Raw genomic sequence first — 23552 nt, 5'->3', positions numbered from 1 at the left:
GGGGATTTTGTTATTTGGTTGAGTGGAATCCTAGTCATCACTATCCTAGTCATCACTCTCTCTCTCTCCTCCAACTTTTCAAGGGCATTCCTAGAATTTCACTTGGGATAGATTTATTTTGAAAGATATTTTCTCATCTATGGAAGGTTGAAAAATCAAAGATGCTTTGATTTTATTGCTTGGAGAAGATACCTACAAAGAAAAGGAAGCACAAGTTAGAATTAGAAATTTACTTTTCTAGAAATAGAAGGTTTATGTAAACAATATTCTCTTCTTTTCTTCTTTCTATTTTTTTTTCTTTTTCTTAGGAGCCAAAGCAATGTACAGGAGGAAGGAGAAGAGAATATTCTCTTTTCTTAGGGAATATTTCTCCTACACTTCCCTCTTCTCTCTTCTCCCATTCCCCTATAAATACCCCCTACCTCTCTTGTAAAGTTTGCTCATTCACTTAGTGAAATTTTTTCTCTTCTTCTCCTTCTAATTTGTGATTTTTGGCTTTTCTAAGTTCTAGTTTGCTTTTATGATTTTTAATTAATGGTTATAATAGGTTTAGTTTATGCTTTAATTTTAATTTAAGTCTTCAATTGGGTTGTAATTTCTTAATTCTAATTTAGGTTTTAAGCCTTCTAGTCTAAGTTCTTAAGTTGATGACAAGACTTGAAGATTTAGAAGAAGAGGCCATGGTAAGTTTATGCAAGTATTCAAGCTTTTCAATTACATTCATGCAAGCACATCCAGGTTTTACTATCTAAACTCTCAATCTCATTCTCCATCTCCTCTATCTCTCTCTATCTTCTTCTTCTTCTCCCTCTATTTCTTTTATTTTAATTTTATATGGTTGTGGTTTGTGGATGCATTTTTCCCCCTTATTTCTTTTTATGTGGTTAGTATGTGTGGCTGCATTTTATTCCTTTCAATTCGCTTTAGTTTGATAGGTTAGATGCTCATGTATTAGGACGCCGATTTAATCCCTTAATTTTGTTAGATGCTTATGAGTTAGGATGCATTGATTTTCGTTAGTTTCATTAGTTTAATTTAACACTTTAATTTGGTTCACTTTGCATTACTTTTAAGTTAGTTAAATAGAGTGGCGTATATCTCCTCGTGTTCGACCCATAGCTACAATTGACCCGTACGCTTGGGGTTTTATTTTAACTCAAACAGATGGCATTCCAAATCTTGTCTAGAGAGTGGGAGTTGGAAGTCCATCTTCGAAGATTGTGCTCCATCCAAATGTGAGAAATAGCAACACCAAACACAAGCTTGCCGACCACATCACAGATAGTACTACCGAAGAACGTCATATACATCTAAAGCCACTCCTTATTGAAGGGGAGGGATCTCTTACTATGGGGCCAGAAGGAGGATAAGACATTTTTTTCCAAATTGAATGGGCAAAAGGGCAAGAGAAAAAGATATGGTCAATGTCCTCAGAGCCATTCCAACAAAGGTTACATGAAGGAGAAACAGAAAGATGGCAGTGTAGAAGGAAATCTTAGGTGGGAAGGCTTTGGGTAAAGACTTTCCAGACAATGAAACTGTGATGGAGGATGTGACCTTTAAACCACACCAAATTGTGCCAAGGGACAGGGGGCTACTATGTCTAAAAAAATTCCAAGTTGATTTAGAGTTGAATAGGACATTAGGGGATGGAAGCCAAAGGATCAGGTCAGAGGTGGAGGGTTGGGGGGGAGAGGGGGGAAGGAGGCCCAAACCAGGGAGAGACTCGGGAGGGGGGTCAAGAGCCATGGGAAATAATTGAACAGACCTTAGCAGATTTTGGAATACCCGAGTAGTAGACAAAACATGCACCAACAACTGAAAGGAGAACTCCTAAGGGATGCCAGTGGTCAAACCAAAGGGTGGTAGAATTCCCATCAACAATCTTGGAAATGACAACTCGAAGGGCAAGGAGGCGAAAGTGGAGGATTTTACGCCAAACCCAGGAAGAATCAGCTGAATCGAAGCTGTCCAGATTGACTTAGATTTAAGAAGGTAGGAACAAATCCAATTGACCCAGATAGAGTCGTGCTTAGTAGAAATTTTCCAGAGTAACTTGAGAATACCAGTGATATTAGAATCATGGATTCTACGGATGCCAAGACCACCCTCTTTTTTGGGGAGGACTCGTCCATTTCGGTGAATGCAGAAACCATTATCACACTAAAGTGTAGAAGCTCCAAACGGTTACTCACCTTAACACACTTCAAATCATTTTTGTGTTCACCTTTGCTTTTCTGGATTGAATCAAAAGGCCCCATCACTTAATACTCATTAAATGGCTTTAAGTATTTGGTGCTCATCAAATGGGTTGATCATGTAAGGCTCATCAAATGGCTGTAGTATTTGGTATTGATAATAAATTGGGTCCATCATTTAGTGTCCATTTTGACTTTTTACTACTCTCATCGTTGTGTGAGATATTTTTTGAAGGCATGCTCATTGCAACGCTGCTTTCTCTTATCTCCAAATCATTGTCCATCCCATCGTTTTGGTCTAGTGTTTCGTAAATTTGAGCCGAAAGCTCAACAAACCGACAATGGTCCATCTTCCTTGGAGAACTCTCCTCACATCGCTGGAGTTTTCATCAATTCTTCCCATCAGAAGGGGCTTGAGGATGCATGTCTCACGTCTAGTAGTGGAGTCAAAGCCGGAGTCAATGTGGAAAAAAAAAAGATCAAAGAATCTTGAGGCCAAGCCCAATTGCTTTCCCTATTCAAGATACAATTGAGAATTTTGGATTTTTGGGATCAAGGACGATTTCTAATATTAAAGTGGACACCCATATGGTTGGCAAAACTCTTCCACTAGTGGTCTTTTCATCTCCTAAGGATATTTTCCATATATCCTTTTGTCTTGTTAGCTGTGCTTAAAGCTTTGTTCCTATTTTTTTTTTTTTTTAAAGGAAGGGGCGGGGATTGGGGGGAGTTGTTTTGCTTGGTGTGGAACAGAAGCTTAGTAGTTTTTTTAGAAAAAGTAGAGACTTGGGTTTCCCATTTACTTATGAGTCATTTAGCTCATTAAAAAAAAGGGCGTATCCAATGCACGAGGCTCCCACCACTGCGGGGTATGGGGAGGGTCATAATGTACGCAGCCTTAACCCTGCTTCACAGAGAAGCTGTTTCCAGAGACTCAAACCTGTGGAGCAACCTAACCATTGCACCAAGGTCATTTAGGTCATAGTACCTATAAAATGAGATTCCTCAAAAAATCCATATGGAATGTACAATTTGTGAAGGTATTTAAGTAGTCAAGTATTTGTAGTCAGTACTATTGCACCTTGAAATGCTTGATCATTTTGTGTCTTTTCATTTTGTATTTTGCAACTTTGGGGGGGGGGGGGCTTCTGTGGAATCCTTTATTGTACTGTTTGATCATAATTGTAACATTTGTTCTCCTCTAACATAGCCAACCATAAACCAAGGGTTCCATGAACATGGATGACAGACTACAAGACTATAGACCTTGAAATATGAGATAATTTTAGTAGTTCATGATAAAAATAAATCTCACAAGTAAGCAGAGAGGGATACAAATCCAAACAAGATGTCACTACATTGCTGTCTCCTTTGAATGTGACTATAGAGTTCTCACACATAATAGTGATCCACAGGATTATACAAGTGTGTAGTATGAGAGTCCTAAAAAAAAACACAAGAAGGAAACTGTATAATGCATGCACAGAAATTTTTTTTTTTTTTTTAAACAAGTTTATTTCAGTTTTCTTCCCAAAAAAAAAAAAAAAAATCACACTAAGTTGTGTTGGCACCAGGAGTCAGAATTTTTCCAAAATGATCTCACGCATGAACTCCTCCGGTGCTGCAAACATAAATAAAACAACAAAAGTTTTAATGAGTATCACATCGCTTTGGTGATAGGATAAAATTGTAGTCAGCTGATATGTGTGACATTCTCTCTGCCTTCATTGAGATATTCTTACATGTAAAACAACACATGGTCATCAATCTGGATCACATTTTAGATATTGGCCAGTCCTTGGATGAGCCACAAATAGAATTCACATTGTCTGAACAAACAGCTCATTTCAACCATAGGTACCATCTGGAATGAGCAGCCTTTTTACTTTGATGCTAGAGATCAGTAGATAGTTTGGAGCTCAGTGGCAAATCCCACAAACAGAAGATTTGGAATGTTCAGATTGCTGACCATGTACTAATTTTCCTAGATCAGCTTAAAGCAGATTATGAAATGCACAGAAAGGAAAAACTGGCTGTACCTTCTGCATCAGTGAAGAGATTGAACTGGTCTACAGCCTGCCGAAGGAACATCTCAACTCCACTCACAACTACAGCTCCAGCAGCTTCTGCTTCTTTCAACAATCGGGTTTTACGAGGGTTGTAAACTGAATCAAAGACAAGCTGATAAACTCCGAGAGTATCCTAGAATAGCAATCGTGGGCAACATTAGAATTCAGACTGCAAGAATGCCATGGATTTTTTCAGTGGCATCATAAAGTAGAAAAGAACCTCTGCCACAGGAATCCGATCTGTATTTGGGTGCATTCCTATAGGTGTGGCATTTGCAAGGATTCCTCCTTTCTCTGGACAAAATTTAACTATATCCTCGTAAGGCTGCGCTTCTCCTGAAACTGAGTGGGCAAGAGAACTTGCTCTCTCTTTTCAAACGGAACAATCAAGGCTAGAAATAATTAAGATAAGTCACCACAAGTAAACCTGCTCCATTTCATTCTAAGAAGAGAAATTCCAGTTTTTATACCATAATCTATGTCGAAAATGATAATCCGTGCTCCCCTACTTTTGGCACCAAATGCCAGTGCTCTTCCAGCACCTCCCGCACCAGCAAGCACAAACTGTTTCCCAGCAAGCGGAGAAGTGAAAGATGCATCATTAGTGCCCCTTCTTGCTGTGAGTTAACAAACTTGTCAGTACATAATATTACGCTTTTCAGGGGTTTGTTAGCCCTATGACACTAGATCTAGATATCTTACCGTACAGAGGAGTCCATGAATGCAGGAGGCCTATTCCCCTGTAAACTGAGATATCTATCATGCCCAAATTCATTTGGATGTAATCGATTCAAGGGCTTGGATCTTGCCATCCAGATTAATATTCAATCATAAGATGCCTTTAAAATAAAGCTCTCTTACAAGGGCAGACATCATAGGATAAATGAAATCCTCAATGTACGTAGCAAGTAGGATTGCAAGAATTATGAGCCACATTCATGATTTAACTAGCAGAATGATCACTTCATTCCTACAAGTTATTTGCTTATGCCAAAAATGCAAATCAATGAAATATTGGAGGAGCTAAATTGTTACGGAAAGAAAAGGACTACTAATTCTAATTATAAGTTCATAAAGGAATGTGTCTTAGGGATTTCAGAAAGGGATTAGAATTACAATTTGGATTGAAGACTTTGGTGTGAATGATAGTACCTCCTAATGCATCCTCAATTGCTGTTATTGCAGCCTCACAGTCTGTATTGTAACCAACCAGCTTCCCAGAACTAGGATTCCTTATAATAGTATTTACAGCTCCTACAGACTGAAACAGAATCCAAAGTTCAGAAGGTAAAATATATTATTTCTATTTACATCATCACTACTTCCATGAATATGTAGTTGTTCATGCAATGATAACATCCATTGTGGCTATCAGTACGAGAAGCTAAAATCACAGATGTCACTGATAATCATCAAAAGATTACATCAGTCTAGGGTGACAAACTATACATTGCTGTAAGATTGTAACAGCATTTAAGGGCCAACATGCAAAAACCAATTCAAAATGACAAAGATCTTAAATATTTTTATTGCCTGGACAATCTAACTCTGTTGAAAACTCAACCAAAATAACTTCTCCAAGCTGCTGCAGGAAAATTCACATGAACTCTGCCCAACCTTTTCCAGAGTTCAGACAAACCAAATTTCAAGAACAGATCCAGGTTGACACTAGAAAGCTGCTTAAATGTACAATGCCATGACCATGATGTAAAAATTACTAAACAAACGATCCACAAGATTGTAAACTTGAATTCAATTATCAAATCTATCAACATGAACAAATAAGTTTCACCTCAGCAAGAGGGTGGACTTCATCACAGCACCCAGTAACAGCTTCCTTGTATGGAATTCCTACACTACAATTCATACAAACGAGGAAGAGAAAACATACTTTAGCAAAAAATTGCAGACATGGATTATGTAATTAAAAGGAAAAAAAAGATACAATTTCAACAGTCAATCCTCTCTCATACACCAAATCAGCAAAACTCAGAAGCAGGTTTTCTTCTATATCTCAATTCTATATTTATTATTCAATTTCATTACATTCGTAGAAAATTATACTTATTCAAAGAGACAGAGAGAGCCACTCTTGTAATCTTAACTCAGTATCAACAGTTAAAGGGATAGTCTAGTGGGCAACCCCCATGGCCCTATGTAACGGAAATGCTTTTGGATACCGAGAGAGCAATCCTAATTGTTAACCAGGAAAACATAATAAAAATTCAGAATGATTTGGCATACCTGAAACCTGCAAAATCTGGAGATGAATATATCCTAAAGAATTCCTTCAGGTCATCAACAAGCATTGGGACATAAATCCCATTGTAACCTGTATGTCTGAAGGCAGGATTATGTAGAATTGGACCTTTGCTGTGCCCTACTGGATTTGAGACAAGCCCAAACACTTTTGTATTTGCATTTAAATACTCAAGTTTATAAGCTTGTCTGAGGCTGTCCAAAGTGGGTAAGCCAGGTATTGAATTGTTTCTCATGGATCCATAAACTAAAAAGCCCCCGAACTTTGGACAAAGTAGATGGCTTATAAGGCCTCGATCACCGGTAGAGTATGCAATTAAAGGAATCTGTGTACAAATAGCAAGGAACCAGCATGTCACAACAATAGCAAGTATCAGAGAAGAGTTAATGTAAGAAAATACCACAAATCCGTGGGGAATAACCTAAGTACACAGATTATCTTCATCTTTGAGAAGAAGAAAAAAATTATTAAAGTCCAAGATTCACTATTTTTTCATTCAGTGCATTCATTTTGCAGTTATTTATGAATTGAGGGCAAACACTTATCAGGTGAATCTTTTCTCCTGGCTTTTGTTTTTGCTAGCAATACACTTTCACTTTTAAGATCTGAAGCTGCTTAATCCTATCATGTCTTCATTCGTATTGATAAGCAAAGAAAGATACTAGATTGCTTACTCTTTACTTTCAATTATACAGTAGGTTTCTCAAGGTTAACAGCATAACAAAGTAGAAAAACTATGAAATTGATACCTTGCAATGCGAAAGCAAATGAAAAATCGTTGCTAGATCTGTAATATTACTTGCATGCGTGACAAGTTTGATGACATCTGCTCCAGTAGAGTGCATTTTTGCAACAAGATTGCTGAGATCTTCTTTTGAAGGAGTGCAGTCACCCACGTGACATGATACAATTATTTTACCAATAGAATGCTTGTTTAAATTTGAATTCACCATTAGATCAGATGCACCCTGAATTGTGATGCAACATGTGTCAAAGCAGATCGAGGACCTAAATAAATGTTTGAGTCAAAATGAACAAGTTTTCTATCAATTGAAATTGAACTCATTTTCGTTTGTAATAAACTCTAGATATATAATGGTTGTCAGTCTTATAACAGTATCACTGAATGATCTGGAGACAAGTGGCCAAAGGTTACAGAAAATACATATGTTTTGTGGAGTGAAAAGGAAAATAAGTCCAACATCAATGTTGGTCCTACTGCCACGATTTTTCTTACAATAAAATGTATGATCTCCCATGAGAACATTTAAGATTCTAAGGCAAATCATTCAATCCCAATGTAGAGACTCATTTCTTTAGCTGCACTGCTCATGAGAATCCACAGAAGTGTTTGACATGCTCTGCCAACTGTCTACAAAAGCTTCCTGAAGTAAAAGTACAGAGATTCCAACTTACGTGGGGATCCAACACAGCATGTTGCCAAAAATTGCACTTGTGTTGACAAATATAGGAATTCCAGGGATATAGGATCAAGCTATTGGACAAGCACTACTTAACTTATCTATGATATGCTAAATTCTTGAAAATTTGAGAAAGGAAAAGTCATAGAGCCAAAATAAATCTGGAATTCATCAAAACGAAAATCAGCATAAAAAAGCATACTACTGAGGCATATTACCAAGTTTGGGTTCCTGTCCGGCTAATAACAACTTTTAGTCTGTTGCGGTACAACTTTACTCAACTCATCAAAGCATTATCCAGCTAAATGGGGATGACTCCATGAGTCCTGTTTTGTCATTCAACTCTATTATTCATTTCTGTTGTCAACCCAAAGCCATTCATATTTTTTCTCACAATTTCTTTAGTTCTTCCCAAGTCATTTTTGCCCTACCCCTTGGTCTTTTAATTCCTCAAATCTGGACCATATCAGTAAAGCCCATGATCAGTATCTACTGAAAGAGTTCTATAGAGACTGTAGACCAGCACATCTGCATATCTCTCTACGGAAACTAAAAACACATGAATAAGAAGGCACTCAAAAAGAATATACTGAAAAAGAAAACATAGATAGATATAGGGGTCTACTAGGAAGATAACAGAAAGAACATGGCCACAGGTGCACATTAAATCAGCTATATCTGTTATGATACAGTCAAGAATAACTAAAAACACTACCTTGAGTTCCACATCAATATAATCAGCACCCAATTCCATGGCTAACTTAAGTGCATCCAGTCTCCTTTGTTCATCACCCTCATACTGACCACCTTCCCATTTTGGCCTGGAACAATTATGAACACCCAAATATCTTGATTTTTCAAGAATTAAAAATACATAACGCACATAGATACTATTAAATTACCGCAAATGCATTATTTTGCTCTCAAGAACAAAAACCCGCTAACCTCATCAATAGTGATAATCATAACAGATTACTACTAAAAGGATATAAGTTTATAGAAAACATTGAAAGCAGAACACACTAGAGGTTGAATGAGGGCTGGCGGGTTTCCCTTAAAGCTACAAATTGGTGGATTACTCTTCCCTCTTCCCCGTTTTCCTCAACAAATTTTTTTTCACGTTCTTCAACTTATCTGGCAAACTATATTATTCAATATGTCTGAATTCAATCTGTAAACAAATATCCATGTTTTGCTCAACATTTGCAACTAAGCACAATAGGGAGCTACCCAGTAGGGATTCACTTATGTGCAGAACTAATCTCTTTGTGATTGGTAAGGTCGAGTCAATAGCAGACTTTGGTTTCATTAGACTTTGTTAAATTTGAACATTTGGTTATCGCAACATAAAAAACTAGACACACAGTCATAATTTGTGTAAATCTTAGAACGAAAGGAGAGGTGGGTATACTACTTCAGCGCATCAGAAGTTCAGAACATCAAGAAAAATCAAAGTAACAAAAATGAAGGAAACAGAACAGAGACAGACGAGGAGTCAGTTAAGTTATACACCTATAGACAATGATCACCGGCAACGGTTTGTCTCTAAGGAGAATTTCAAGGTCATGGAGAGGCTGGAAGTTTTGAATGTAGTCTAGCCTGATCTCGACCAGGTCTGCACCTTGCGATTTCGCCTGACCCATCTGAGACATCATTTCCTCTACGGAATTACCCATTAAGGGAACACAAACCATAATCGGATTTCTCACCGTTCCACTACTACCCATTTGAATTTGAAGAAAACTATCAAAACCCAACAAAAATACAAAGAAAAAATAGGAAGAGAAAGAATCAGAAGAGAAACAGAGCCACTCAACGAGATTGTAGGAGTTGAACAACAAATGAAGAAGATAGAACACAAACTGCAGCAGTTATGACCCAAAAAATAAACGACTACGAACTGATCGTTGCTTGTCCCGGAATAGAAAATATGATTGCATGAAGTGGTTGGTGTGGTTATAAACAAGAGTTTTCTACCCCATGCACCTTTGAAGTGGCTGCTTCTTTTTTTGGTAAGGACCATTGAAGTGGCTGCTCTCTCTCTGTCTCTCTGTCTCTCTGTTGCGTCTTGACGTAAAAGATCTTCTATTATTGATTGGCCAGTGAGTTGTCTCAGACCTTCGGTGGGTTGGAAAGGATTTTTGACAAATTTTCCCCTGAAAATGTCTATTTGTCCAAATGCTCCTCTACAAATTTTCTAATTGCAAACTCCTCCTATTTCAAAATAATGTAGCACTTTGGTTCTTCTTGTTAATTTGGAACGTAATGTGCAAACGGTTGGACTTTTTTTTACCAATCTTAGACCATTCTGCTTTTAAAAGGTTAGAATGACCAAACTAGCCTTCACTAACCACATAAGACCTTTAGAGTAAAGTGACCAAATTACCCCATCTTACCCAAATCGTTTACATTTGAAACTGAATTGAAAAAACCCTAAACGATTTCCAGACCTCTCTGAAATCCAATTTTCTTGAATGATTTTCCCAAATCGTTTAGTGTTCTCTCATTTATATGATTTCCGATCGTTTCAAGGAACCGATTTGGGTTCTAATTTATAATATGTTGGACTGTTGTTGGAATGTTCACATAAAAGAAACTGAATTGATTGATGAGTTTTCACTTGAGAATCATTCACTTGATCCATAGGATGGGTTTTTGTCAGATTGTGATCTGGAGAAATCATCTCAAACAAAAATTGTATTGGACGAAGAGAAGGTAGAAATAATCGTAGAAATCCAAATATGGTGAGTTCCAAAACCATGAATACCAGTGACCAGTCTTCATCTGCTAACCCAATCATAGACGAATCAGAAGACATAGAAGAAGAAGCTCATTTGCTGACTTCAAGAATGGTGGGCACTGGAATTCACTCTGACGATCGAACTCTTATGTGCAACCAAACAAAATATGATATGCTTCGGTCATTCTCATTGGTGGGAAGAAGAGAGACCACAGAGAATCTCATGATTAATTAATTCCTTCACATTCTCTTTTCTTAATCCAATTTTGCAGTGAACGAATCGTTTGAGAAGGTTGCAAGCTATGGGCTTATGCCCAATATGATATTCTACTTAATGAAAGATTAAGACCGAACGTTGTTTGAACTGTCATTGGTTTTATTGAGGTAATCTGTTTTTGCGTTTACTAACCCAATGGTCAAATGGAAAACGTATTTCGGTTTCATATCTCTATAGAAAAAAGTCTCTGTAGAATCGATAATGGGACAAGCTTGAAAGGAGAAAAGATGAGGAGAAAAAGAAAAGCACAAGGAGAATAATCATTCCTAGCAAACTGATACCATGTGAAAATTTGAATTGATTATTCAAAATCCAGTAATTTCCATGTATAGATGGAAGGTGTATATATACAAAGATAATGGAGCTAATCTCTCCTTTGACTAAGTTATTTGGTAGAGGGATTGTCTCCCTTGTCTATTCTAATTGGGGATATGATTCCCTTAGCCTAAGCTAATCATATCCTACCTACCATGTACAATATGAACAAATCATATCCTACCTACCATATACAATATAAACAAAAGGAGAGGGTAGGTGGATGAGATGTACAGGTGGATGAAGAGATAAGATGTACAGGTGGAGGGTAGAACTGATAATAATTCTCATCAAGATTTAGGAGAAAACTCAGTGGGCTATTCGAACTAGTCTGATGGACCTAGATGAGGTCGAGTTTTCAGTTTAAGGGGTAAAAGGACATGCAAAGTTTGGAGTGAATCTGATGACCAGATTCCAAAATATTCCTGTATGGATTTAAGATTCTTGAAGGCTCCGTTTGGTTGCAAGGGGAATTAAAGGGAAGGAAAAGGAAATTTTCATACTTAAAAAAGAAATTTTTATAATCATTACCCCATGTGATACCATGTGACAATATCAATAACTCCAAATCATTCCATATTTGGTTATTAAATTCCACTTTACTTTGCATCCAATTCCCTTTGGTTTAAAATGTAAAATAAAAATTACGTGTAAAATGTATATTTACTATATATGATAAGAAATTAAAGTAATTTATACAATCACATGGGATAATGATTACAAAAGTTTCTTTTTTAGGTTTGAAAAATTTCCCTTTCCTTCTTTTTAATTCTCCTTGCAACCAAATGGAGCCGAAATGAAGCCAGAAAAAGTAAAGTCGATGTAGGATTTTAAGGGTTCAGAACTGAATCAAATAATGATCTTTTTTTTTTGGATGAATGCTCAAATAATGATCTTATTTGATGATTAAATAGTAAACAGAAGACATAACAGTAATAAGAAATCAGATCCAGAAAATCAAATCAGAAAAGTGAGAATTGAAGAAGTGGATCTCACGTAAGAAACAAGAAATCAACGAGAAATTTAAGTTTTGAAACAATACTGAAACTATAACCAGAAATAAATAATATGCAGCTAAATACTTCAACTCTGTATTGAGACTCCTTTTCTTCTCTCTTTCCCATGAATACGAAATATGATCTCTTACTTTCTAGATGGGTTCAAATCATAATCAATTTGGGGAAAAAACTTTCAGTTTCAACTTTAAATGATCTGGGAAAGATGAGGGTATTTTGGTCATTTTATTTTTTTAATTTTGATAGATTATTATCAGAAGGGCATTTTGGTCATTAGATTCATTAAAACTAATGTATAATGTTCCAAATTAATGGCAGGGACCAAAGTGCTACATTATTTTAAAAGTAAAGGATAATTTATAATTATAAAAATTATAAAGAGGTATTTAGATAAATGGGCATTTCTAAGGGGGCATTTGACAAAAACCCGATAGGAAACGATGGAAACGATAACAATAACAATGACTTTCTCTTTTTTTTAGAAAAAACAATACAACCATCGTCCAGTACTCCAGGTTCGCCGAACTCCCTCAAGGAATTAATAGTTTTTTGTTTCTTACTAGCATTGATGTGTACTGTTTCTACCAAAAAAACATTGATGTGTGCCATCCAACTGTCCAAGATGTCCAGGTTAGGCGTAAGACTCCTCTCGAACGACGAATCTGTCCAATGTGATAGGGATGTGTGTTAGCCCGCTTAGCCGCTTCAATGGGCATTATGGGCCGCAGGTTAATTGGAAAAGAGCTGGATTGAATTCCTCTTCAGAGAGCCCAGCACGTCTAAGGGGCATTCAATAGTTGGGGCTGTGCCGCATACATCTCTAGACATGCGTTGAGATCTGTGTGGCACAACCTAACCCTTGGATGCCTCTTGGGCACTCCCTGGAGAAGAGCTGAATCCATCAGATCTTGGCCATCCCGACTCCATTGACCCCTACGATTGCCCGCCAAAGGAAAGTTTACAGTGGCATCAACAATATATATCGTCTTGTTTTACAAACGGAGCTAAAACCAGTGGATTCAATTTGGCTCAAACTTTGACATATTCAAGCTGTTCCGAAAGTGAAGTTTTATCTGTGGAAACTTCTACTGGGTCGCCTTCCAATAATTGAGTTTCTTCGAAATTGGGGTTTAAACATACCTCAGATATGCTTTGTCCATCAAAATGGGGTTTTAGATCTCAATCACCTATTTCTCAACTGTTTTCAACCACATGCACTCTCTGCTGATATTCGAGATGGAGTTAAGCAAGCTATCCTCTCCTCATCCAAAACTAGCAACTCTCAATCCATGGCATGGATTGCTAGTCTTCTATGGCATATTTGGACTTCATATAAGGGTCATGCTCATGGGGAAGACCTTCAAAGTATTCCCTCTACTACTTTTAAGGCTCTACACTTTGCGCAAGATTTCCTCAATGTATAGAAGAAATACTCTACGAGTTCCATTCCAATGAACATTCATTGGTCCCCCCCTTCCATGGGAGTTATTAAAATCAATGTTGATGAAGCAAGTCGAGGAAATCCTGGGCCAGCTGGGACTGGAAGTGTGGGGAGAGATCAACATGAAAGCTTTCTACTTTGGATTCTCGGTTGGAATTGGCGAGGCTCATTCGACAACTGCAAAAATGCTGGTTTTAAGATAAGCCCTGATCATAGCAGCATTGAGAGGTTACTGAAGCATCATTATTGAAAGTGACAATCTTCTAGTTATCAACACTCTTACAGGGGGTAAATCAATGTATTCCTTGGTGGCTTCAGAATTTAATGGAAGATTGCTTCCCCCTTATGTCTCGTATCCAGCAAGTTACCTTCACTCATAAGTTAAGGGAGGACAATTTTGTTGCAAATGCGTCAGCTGCGGTTGGGGTTGGGGGTTCTGTTGGGTTAACTATTTGGGATTCCCCCCCTTGTTACTTTATTTACTTTCCGATGTTGTTTGTACTTCCCTCCTAGAGGTTTTAATCAATAAATTTTCTCTTCATCTAAAAAAAAAAAAAAAAAAAAAAACTGAAAATAAATTTTGGAAAAAAAATTCCCCACAATAAAGTGATAATTAATGTTGAAAATGTTCAACATATATTGGAGATTATGTTACTTGTTTTATTTTGTTGATATTTTGTTCTGCATATTAATGTAAGGACTAATAAAAGTATCCCTTCATCCATAGAGGACTGTTCACCCACCATCCTAGGGTTCAAATATGTTTCAAAATGCCCTCTTCATACCCTTTCCCGCATTCTCCCACCCCACGATGAATGGGATCCTATTCACGGTGGCCGGTGGGTGGAGAAAAACTTGGTCCTTAATGTAATATTGTCACTGATTTAGTTTACTTGTTTAGGTGTTGCCTATGATACTCTATTGTGTATAAGACTCTAGACGCAGGAGCCACCCACGCGACCGGGTAGTGTTCTTTTCCCCATAATAGAAATAGTTTTAATCATTTAACATGATATCAGAGCTTTTTGTTATTCCCTCTATTACCATTCCTTTTTCAAAAACTGTCTAGTCAGAATCAACCGCTCCATCGGAGTCCTTACCATTGCCTTTGCATTTGAATCCTCCCATCGGCATCGACAATCGCACTAGCCCCATCTCTGCAAATCGTCTCTGCTGCCTGCCTCCAACCTAAACCCTAGAAACCACTTGACTCTCCCTACATCCCCTCCTTGTAACCCATATGCATGCCCTTGTAAGCACATCTGCAACACCTAACCCCTAAACCCATCTCACCTGAAAACCCCGTTCCCTTCTCTTGAAACCCCCCAACACTTCTTGAATTGTAAGAGTATTATGGTAATATCCTTTTATATGTTTTAATATAATCCTATATATATTATGGCTTAGGCTATGATGGACAATCTAGTAATTAGCCCATCTGACCTAAACCTTAGTTTTTCTATAAATACTAGCTATAGGCAGTAGCTTAGGTATTCCTAACTTGATACATATGATGTAATGCTTTAAGCAATCAGTGCTTAAACTCTAAACCCTAATAATCTTAAAATATTAAATTAATTTTGTTTTTTTCCTTGATCGATTTTGGGGTTTGTGTAATTGGCTTTGGAGAAGAACGATCGACTTTGATGTTCGTCTAAATCGTGCAAAACCTTTTCGAATTTTGAAATCAAGTTTATGCCTTGTTGATCGTACATCCCAATTCTACAGGTTTTTTTGAGAGATCGGCTCCAACTTTTGGAACCACGGTTCTTCATAAATTCACGGTATTTGGGTTTTGATTTCATTCACGGTAAAGCCTTGGTGTTTAATCCCAATCCCAAAAGCCATTTTTGATTGATTGATTACAAAGTAAGTCAAAAGCTTTTACTTCCATTGATTGATTATAAAAAAACAAAAAACAAAAAAAAAAAAGTAGGGGAAAGAGCTTTTGTCTTCATTCAAAGTTCATTCACAGTTCAAGTTTCTCTTTGATTTGATTAATTAAAAAAGAAAAAGAAAAAAAAGAAAGAGACAGAAGGAGACATCAGATGAATGCTTCAGAATGCTTTTCACAAAGGATTGATTGTTACTGATGGCTTTGATTAAAAAACAAAAAAAAGCCAAAAGTAACGTTTGACAGAAAGGTTTCTTTTCCTTTTTTTCTTTGGTTGATTTAAAACCAAAAAGAAAAAAAGAAGAAGAACAAGAAGAAGAAGCCAAAAGAAGAACTTTCTTTTGGCAGAAATTTTTTTTTCGTTCGGTCACCACTCATGACTAGTGCCAGTGTCAGCGATTAGCGTCAGTAATCAGCTCGATCCATCGAGTCTTTGTCGACAGTGTTTGATCCATCGTATCCCCCACCTCTCTTCTCATCAGGTGTGATTGTTTTTTGGAGTATTTATTCTTTATTTGAATTTTTTTCTTGGATATAAAAACAAATCACATAATAATGGAGAAACATGTTGTTCCAATTGAGATGGTCAAATTGGAAAACTTTAGTGGCTTTGAGTTCAGTTCTTGGAAAAGAAGGACTCAGTTTGGACTAAAGTACCTCAATATTTTCTATACTCTGGTTAATGAATTTTTTGATTGCACCGACCTAACTGAAGTCCAATGGATAAGTGATGAAGACTTTTGCAAAAACTACCTTTTGAACTGTCTGTCAGATAGGCTGGTAGAGACCTATAGTAAATATGATACTGCAAAAGAGGTTTGAAAAAACCTAGAAGCCCAATTCAAGAAGAAGGAGGAACAATCAAAGACCCATTTGGTTGATAAATTCGTGGATTTCAAGTTTCAAGAAGACAAGAAAATACTTCCTTAAGTAACAGATTTTGAGAACTTGAGAACAAAATTGAACCAAGAGAATATCCCTGTTGTTGATGCATTCTTAGTAGGTGCAATTATTTTCAAGTTACCCTCTGCCTGACATTCCTTTAAAACTGAGATGTATAGGAAGAAAGCACAAGTGAGGCTGGATGATCTCAAACGGTTCATTAGAATCGGAGATGAGAACAGAGCCAGGAACAACTTGGAAATGGTGAAACAACAATAGACATCTGCCAATTTAGTTTCACAACCCAAGAAAAATCCTAGGATGTCCAAGCCATCTAAGAAAAAACTCCAACAGTTGGAGGTCAAAAAAATTAACTTTAAAAAGAAGGACAAGTGCCACAACTGTGAAAAGTGGGATCACTATGCATCTGAGTGTAGGGGTCCTAAGAAAAGGAACACTGGCACACCAAAGAAGAAAATTCACATGATGATGGACAAGAATGAGCCTACTAACTTTGTTGTCATGATTGGCAAGGGTAAGTGGTTGACCAGTACATCTTCAGATTGGTAGTTAGACTCTGGAGCGGCTTATCATGTTTGCAATAACAAGAACCTACTAACTGATGTTGTTCAAGCAGCAGAGACTGTCACTGTTGTAAATAAAGACGTCGAGAAAGTGGCTCAACAAGGGACAGCGAACTTGGTTCTATCATCAGGTAAAATACTTACTTTGAAAAATGTTAAAGTTTTTCTTGTTTTTGAAAAAAATTTAATTTCAATTGGAATTTTGCTTGATGCTGGCATGTCTATTATTTTTAATAGTGATAGAGTAACACTGTCTGTTAATTCTTTTTATTTTGGGTGTGATTACAATTTAAATGGTATGTTTAGGTTGAGTTTAACTAATGAGACAATAAACCAGGTTAAACATAATTCATTTGATCCCAAAATTCTACACTGTAGGTTACGACATGTGAACTATAAGAAAATACTCAAACTAACTAAAACCCATAATTTACCATTAGACACTTCAATTAGATTTAACGGATGTGAAGTGTTATGCCCCCATTCTTGAACCATGGGGAATGCCACCAGAGCGTACCAATATCCTCCCAAATTGCCAAGATCGCAGATGCAGTATATAGGATTAACTCATACACACGACAACAGAAGATCAAAACAGGTTAATAATAGTAATACTAGAGTTTACAGAACCTACATGATAACTTATATAATAATTGTTTAAATTTATCCTCCCATTACAGATCATTCCAATCAGGACCTATGTATTACCTACTGTATAAATAATACCTTTATCATGAAAGGAAACAAAAGAATACACCTGTAAATAAAAAAGGGATAAGTTAAGTGTATCAAAAGATGACCACCGGCCATAGATCACTGTCCCACCAAGGAACACACATCATAGCAGCATTCCGGTCCATGCTCCACGATCTCCAGAGTCCACCAATCTACATAACCAACATCAAGAGTCTCGAACTCCACGCCGTCCTGCTTGAATGTACTTGCAATCATCTAAAAAAAAAAAATGTTTCCTCGAGGAATGAGCTCCACTGAGCCCAGTAAACAGTTAAGCCACACAAGCAAGCACAATAATAATAATGAATGAGTTTGATCGCAAACCAGACATGAAAAGAGAATCCCACAGCGTCCCATACCACCAGGATAATTCACACATCATATATGGTTTACAATCATGCCACATGAATGCATGATGAAGTTAAATTTTATCATTATCCACCTAACAAACAATGCCTAAGTCTGGTAAAGTACTACTGCAACACCCTAGGTAGTATCCTCGATGTCGGCACCATAATCGGATGGTATACCGATGATGACAAACCCGAGTTACGGTTGGAAGCCTGCAGTATCGGTCTCCACTAAGAGATAGACGCAAACCTCCATAATAACCCTAGCTCCTTCCCAGTCCCGCGAACTTACCGAAGTTATCCTGAGTTTTGAGAACGGTAATTCCATAACATAGGACATTACCATCGGTTAACCAATACCTTACCCCTGTTGGTAAGGGGTGTAGTACGGGATACATTATCCTAGCCAAATGCATCTATTGTATGAAAAGGGTACGCACATGCATAAGCTAGAGGTCGAGTTTATAGTACCGAAAGACGGTCGGCCGGCTATCATCTCGCCCCTCTAGCCTATACATACACTTACAAGTACGAGATGTGATTAGCGGGCGGTCGGTCACCACCCCATTTCCACCTAATGCAGTAGACAACTCTAATGCAATTCTAAGTACGACAATCCTAAACCCAGCACCCACCGACACTTGGATCCCGCTTCTGAAGCCCTAGATCTACATGCCATGAGTGAATCCACATTATGGAAACCCCAGGTCCAGCACCAACTGGCAGCTGAGTCCCATTACTAAATTTAATACCATTCACACCATAGTGCAATAGAATAAATAATATCGCAAGACAAGAATGTAAAGTCCTATCAACATCAAAACATGTATATTGTCCTACATCTTAACGATAATTATATAATATAGCACACATGCATGAATGGCATTCGCAAGACACGACACACAAATATTCCATAAATTAAGACGTTTGCTTAACTCACTCACTTTAATTCTCGATCAGTCGTCAATACCGAGTTCTTAAAATCAACGATCAATGCCAAGCTCACTGTCCCACGTACTAATACGCCCCCGAGCCGGGTGAGTCAACCTAAAGAGGGTGTACAATGTGGGGTGAGGTTAGTGTCTTAAGGTCAGAAGAGTTGGACCCCACAAGGTCATCAAACAAGGCTGAAACAGGGGACCGACACATACAGCAAAGCCAGGACCGACAGATGGCATCTGCCTGTCCATGTGCCTGTCCCCTGGCAGTAGCCCACCGACACTTGTAACATCTCAGGGACCGGCACCTGCATGTTCCTATATATGTGCCTGTCCCCGCCGATCTTGCTGTTCATACCATTTCGAGAATGGTTTTGCAACTCCAAGGTCTTGGGCTAAAAGTGGTGTTCTTAGGGGTCCTTAGGGGTCTCTTTGGCCATGAGAACAACTCCAATCAAGGTGCCATAACACACACCCAACATGGGTTTGTAAACCCAATGATCGATTGGGTTTTCCTCCATTAAAATACATATGGGAAGGAAACTCATGGGTTTGGGTATTGGGGTTTGGAAGGGTCTTTAATCAATGTTATTCTACGTACAATCCACAAACCACACATCTATGGTCTTCCATGAGGGTTGATGAAACCTATAAATGGAGGTGAAACCCCAACTTAGGGTTCATAAATGGAAAAGGGTGAATGGGGTTCAAAGTAGGGTTAGATGTCTTTATAACTAAGCATCAAAGATTAGCCATTAATGACCTTTCCATTAGGTAGGTGAAGCATTTATAGCTTGATCATAACCCAAACCCTAGCTCTATAAATTAGGAAATGAGAGAGAGAGAGAGTGCTTACCAAGGTAGGAGATCTAGCTTGAGTTCCACCTCTCTCCTTCCTTCTCCCTTCTTCTTCTTTCTTTCCTTATCTCCTTTCCCCTCTATGATTTAGGGTTTCTATTGTGAGGTGAATAGTGGTTTGACCCCTATTTACCTCACTTTAGTCTTAGGTCATGTTTGGTTGGGTCATGGGTCCTTAGGTCCATTTTGCTAGGACTTGTTTGGTTAGGGGTTATCCTTAGGTCTTAATTTAAGTTAATGGGCCTACCCTCTTGTTAGGCCCATATTCTAGGTTCTACTAGAAATAGAATGATGCTAAGGTTCTAGGCAGCCCATTCTAGTATTTATACACATAAGTTATTAGGATACCAACTTACTCCCAGTCATCTCTAAATGGGTACAGGTACACCAGGTGTGGGCCGTGTGGGTCTTCGGAATAAGAAAATTCTAGGAATGCACCCTCGTAGATAAACTCCCCTATCTCTATTGAGGTACCTATCCTCGACGACTTTCCCCGAGCCACGATCGACAATCTTGTGGGATGGCTTGAGTATCATGGCCCACAGTTCACGAGCGTGCTCCGCTCCCGGTTCTACACAAAAGGTTCAAACCAGACCGGTGATCAAACTGGGTTTTGAACCGGGTTTTGGGCACGGATTTAACATCCTCCCCACCTGATAAGAATTTTGTCATCGAAATTAAGACGTACCTAAGTATCCGCATAGGTGAGGATACTTCGATCGCACTTCACCTTCTCGTTAACAAGATGCCCCTTTAATCAGTGAGATTATTCCACCGAACTTTAACAAAAGTTACAGTTCGGTTGTGAGGATTGTTGTCCTTTGTAAGAACCGTGGTCCTCTGCGATGAGGTTTCCTCAGCCTTGTTGGCGACAGACTATTGGGTCTGGTAAAGTGGGGTATCATTTTCATACATCATCATGGGGTAAGGGTCATACTTCATAAAAATATTAAAATAAAATGAGGAGTCACCACCTAGGGTTAGGGCCTAGGACCCAACGGGTGTAGCCCTATCCGTTATGAACGGAAACGGGCTACAGAGCTCCATATGGTCTGGTCAGAGATTCGGGTAAGGGGTCAGGTTACAAGCATGGGAAGGTGTTAGACACCCATCTTGCCCGACAAAAACCTGTCTTTCTATTATAGATGTTGAAAGGGCGAATATTCTCTCTTCGTAACATACGACTACATAATGTACATTCTATTTACACTATATACATTAAAACGGGAAACACAAAAGACTACATTGTAACGACAAAAATGTAATGATTATACCTTTATAGGGGTATACCTCAGATCTTGACAATCCCCTGGCTCAGGGGGAGACGGACGAATGGACCAACACGGGTTTTTTCGAACAGAGTAACGACTCTTTTAGATGTCTCTTCGTTATCTGTAAACGGACAGAATAACGACTGTGAAGGGGATTTTTGTTATCCGTATATTGACGGGATAACGAATTAGAGGGATAAAATCGCCCCTTACTCGAATGGGTAATCGACGGATCTACCCATGCATTTGGAGTCTCGTTCCGACGGACGGTTAAGAGAGAGAGAATCGGGGAAAATAGGCTTAAACATAAGCTAGGAGGGTCTCCCTGCCCGAAAATATCTTCCTTTGAAGGGAGGGGGACCCTCCTATTTATAGGGGGTGACCCCTTCATGGGCCAGGAGGGGTCCACCACGGCATCGTGACTAACGTCAGTGAAAGTCCCCCTGACGGCGTGATTTTGTACTTGGTTGCCGTGGGGGGCCTCCATAGGGCCGTGGGGTACTGTCCACAGTGCCGTAGTCAGTGAGATTCCTCCTTTTTCCCCTTTTTGGGCCAAAATGGGCTTTTTTGGTGTTTGGGGTATGTTTGGGCCCATGGGCCCTGTCTTTTTGGGCTTAGGAAAAGGAAAGGGGTGTGATGTCCATTGTCCGTGTCCCATTATCATCATCCCCGAGGGGGTGACAAAATTCAGTGTCTACAGTTTGCCCCTCTTTGGCCAAGGCCTGTGCCAACAGCCGAAGGGTAAAGATAAAAAACCAACTAATTTTGTCACCAAGAGCATGTACTGCTGATGTTTTGCTCAAAGGCGGCAGAGTTGTCAAAACAGGCGGTTAATTACGATGAAATCCTTCGATAAACCTCAAAAGAAAAACTCGGGAAAAACTAAATTTTTATTATATGAGGGTAATATGGTACCACTCAACCAGAGGTTCTAAACAGGCGGTTAATCACGATGATTTCCTCTACTTGTACTTATTTTAGTTTTCTGCCCACGATTCACACACCACAACCCATAATGCAAGCATTTTATCACTAAAATTCCTAATTTCTGCTGGGTGTTCTTGTGTTAAATCATGATTCCCTGCCCTCCATTCCAGACACATTGCAATAATTCACTTACACTTCCCTAATTCCATTTATTAGTCATTGTTTGCTATTTTTTTTTATTGTAATTCCTGTACAAGGTCTCTTCCCTTTAATTCTCAAGAACACTAACCATGGGTTTTGTATGTGAGGTGTTTTAAAGGAATGTCCAAATGGGTTTGATCACTCTTTTCCTAGTTTAATATCATGTAGCTTTTTTTTTTATGCCAATCCCACCTTAATTAGCTCCTACACACAGAGCATACAACCCACATCCATTCACCCACTTCTTGAATTTTCCATGCCATAATCGATTCTTGCATCTTAGGTTTTTTGGGGATTTTGGGATTTTTTTTTTGGTGGTGAATATGTTGAAGCAATGCATGCTGTTTTATTTATTTAGTTATTGATAGTGTCAAGTTAGTAGGGAAATGTACTTAAATTTTGTGTTGATTCTTACATCAAACCCCACTTATTTTATTTATGAACTAAGCAACCCTATTTCAAGCATGTATGGTGCTTGTAGATATGTTTAAATGGGTTCTTCTCCATCTTATTTACATACTTTAGTTTAAATCATGAATGAACTCATGACTTAATCGCATTTCTTACATGTTCTACTAATTGTAACACCTTTCACATACTATACATTATAAATTTCAGATTTATTGCACATTCTCCTAGTTTTTCTTCAAGTCTAGGGTTCTTAGAATTGAAGTTTCCAAATGTCAAATGAATATGCTCTCTAATGGTTGTTTGTCTATAATTTCATATGGGTTTGCATTGTGTTCTCATAGCTTTCTTGTACAAGCTCACCCATTTGCAAAGTGTAGGTAAGGTGTTTGTATAAATCCCCAAATGAGGTTTCCTATATGTTATTTGGTTATAAGCCTAAGTGATCATGGATTTTCATCTCTTTATTTAGAATGCTTTGATGCTCTCACATTGCTTGGCATCACGGCTAATCCCTCATTGTATTGTCCATATTCATATGTAGTTTATATGTGATTAGTTATTACTTAATATGCCTGAATCTATTTGACTTATAGTTTGAGGTTCTAGACAAGCTATATGGCATTTCAATAGTCTAAAACATTTTTTTTTTTGGAATATCATTTCTATTTCTTCCTCATTATTCCATGTAACTAAATTTCTTTATATGCAATCTAACTTGTTCTTCATGCCTCTTTTCTATGGTGTGTAGGTCATTACCACGTCAC

At 38.1% G+C, this 23552-nt stretch overlaps 1 protein-coding gene across 2 annotated transcripts; it reads right to left on the bottom strand.

Annotated features, from left to right (window-relative positions):
- Window positions 1–3713: 3713 nt before the first annotated feature.
- Window positions 3714–9845, bottom strand: LOC122669743 (bifunctional 3-dehydroquinate dehydratase/shikimate dehydrogenase, chloroplastic-like). 2 transcript variants are annotated; one of them, XM_043866587.1, is made up of 11 exons: window positions 9790–9845; window positions 9461–9751; window positions 8664–8769; window positions 7277–7495; window positions 6512–6852; window positions 6060–6123; window positions 5420–5528; window positions 4738–4884; window positions 4488–4636; window positions 4238–4400; window positions 3714–3819 (listed from the first exon to the last, which is right to left on the bottom strand). In XM_043866587.1, exons 2-11 carry the CDS (start codon window positions 9673–9675, stop codon window positions 3776–3778), a joined length of 1557 nt encoding a protein of 518 aa, XP_043722522.1. In that variant the 5' UTR covers window positions 9676–9751; window positions 9790–9845; the 3' UTR covers window positions 3714–3775. The 2 variants fall into 2 exon arrangements, with proteins under 2 accessions (XP_043722522.1, XP_043722523.1); XM_043866588.1 differs by lacking the exon at window positions 7277–7495.
- Between the last annotated feature and the right edge of the window lie 13707 nt (window positions 9846–23552).

The sequence above is a fragment of the Telopea speciosissima genome, chromosome 7, assembly GCF_018873765.1.
Source record: "Telopea speciosissima isolate NSW1024214 ecotype Mountain lineage chromosome 7, Tspe_v1, whole genome shotgun sequence".
Lineage (NCBI taxonomy): Eukaryota > Viridiplantae > Streptophyta > Magnoliopsida > Proteales > Proteaceae > Telopea > Telopea speciosissima.
This window is presented reverse-complemented; position numbering and strand designations above follow the sequence as displayed.

What these genes read in the sequence shown, in the direction of transcription:
- LOC122669743 (XM_043866587.1), bottom strand. Translation starts at nt 9,675, where the DNA reads ATGGGTAGTAGTGGAACGGTGAGAAATCCGATTATGGTTTGTGTTCCC. An exon ending in ATTTGCTTTCGCATTGCAAG is followed by an intron (nt 6,853 to 7,276) that starts GTATCAATTTCA and finishes ATTTGTACACAG; the next exon opens with ATTCCTTTAATTGCATACTC. An exon ending in TCTCTTCACTGATGCAGAAG is followed by an intron (nt 3,820 to 4,237) that starts GTACAGCCAGTT and finishes TTATGTTTGCAG; the next exon opens with CACCGGAGGAGTTCATGCGT.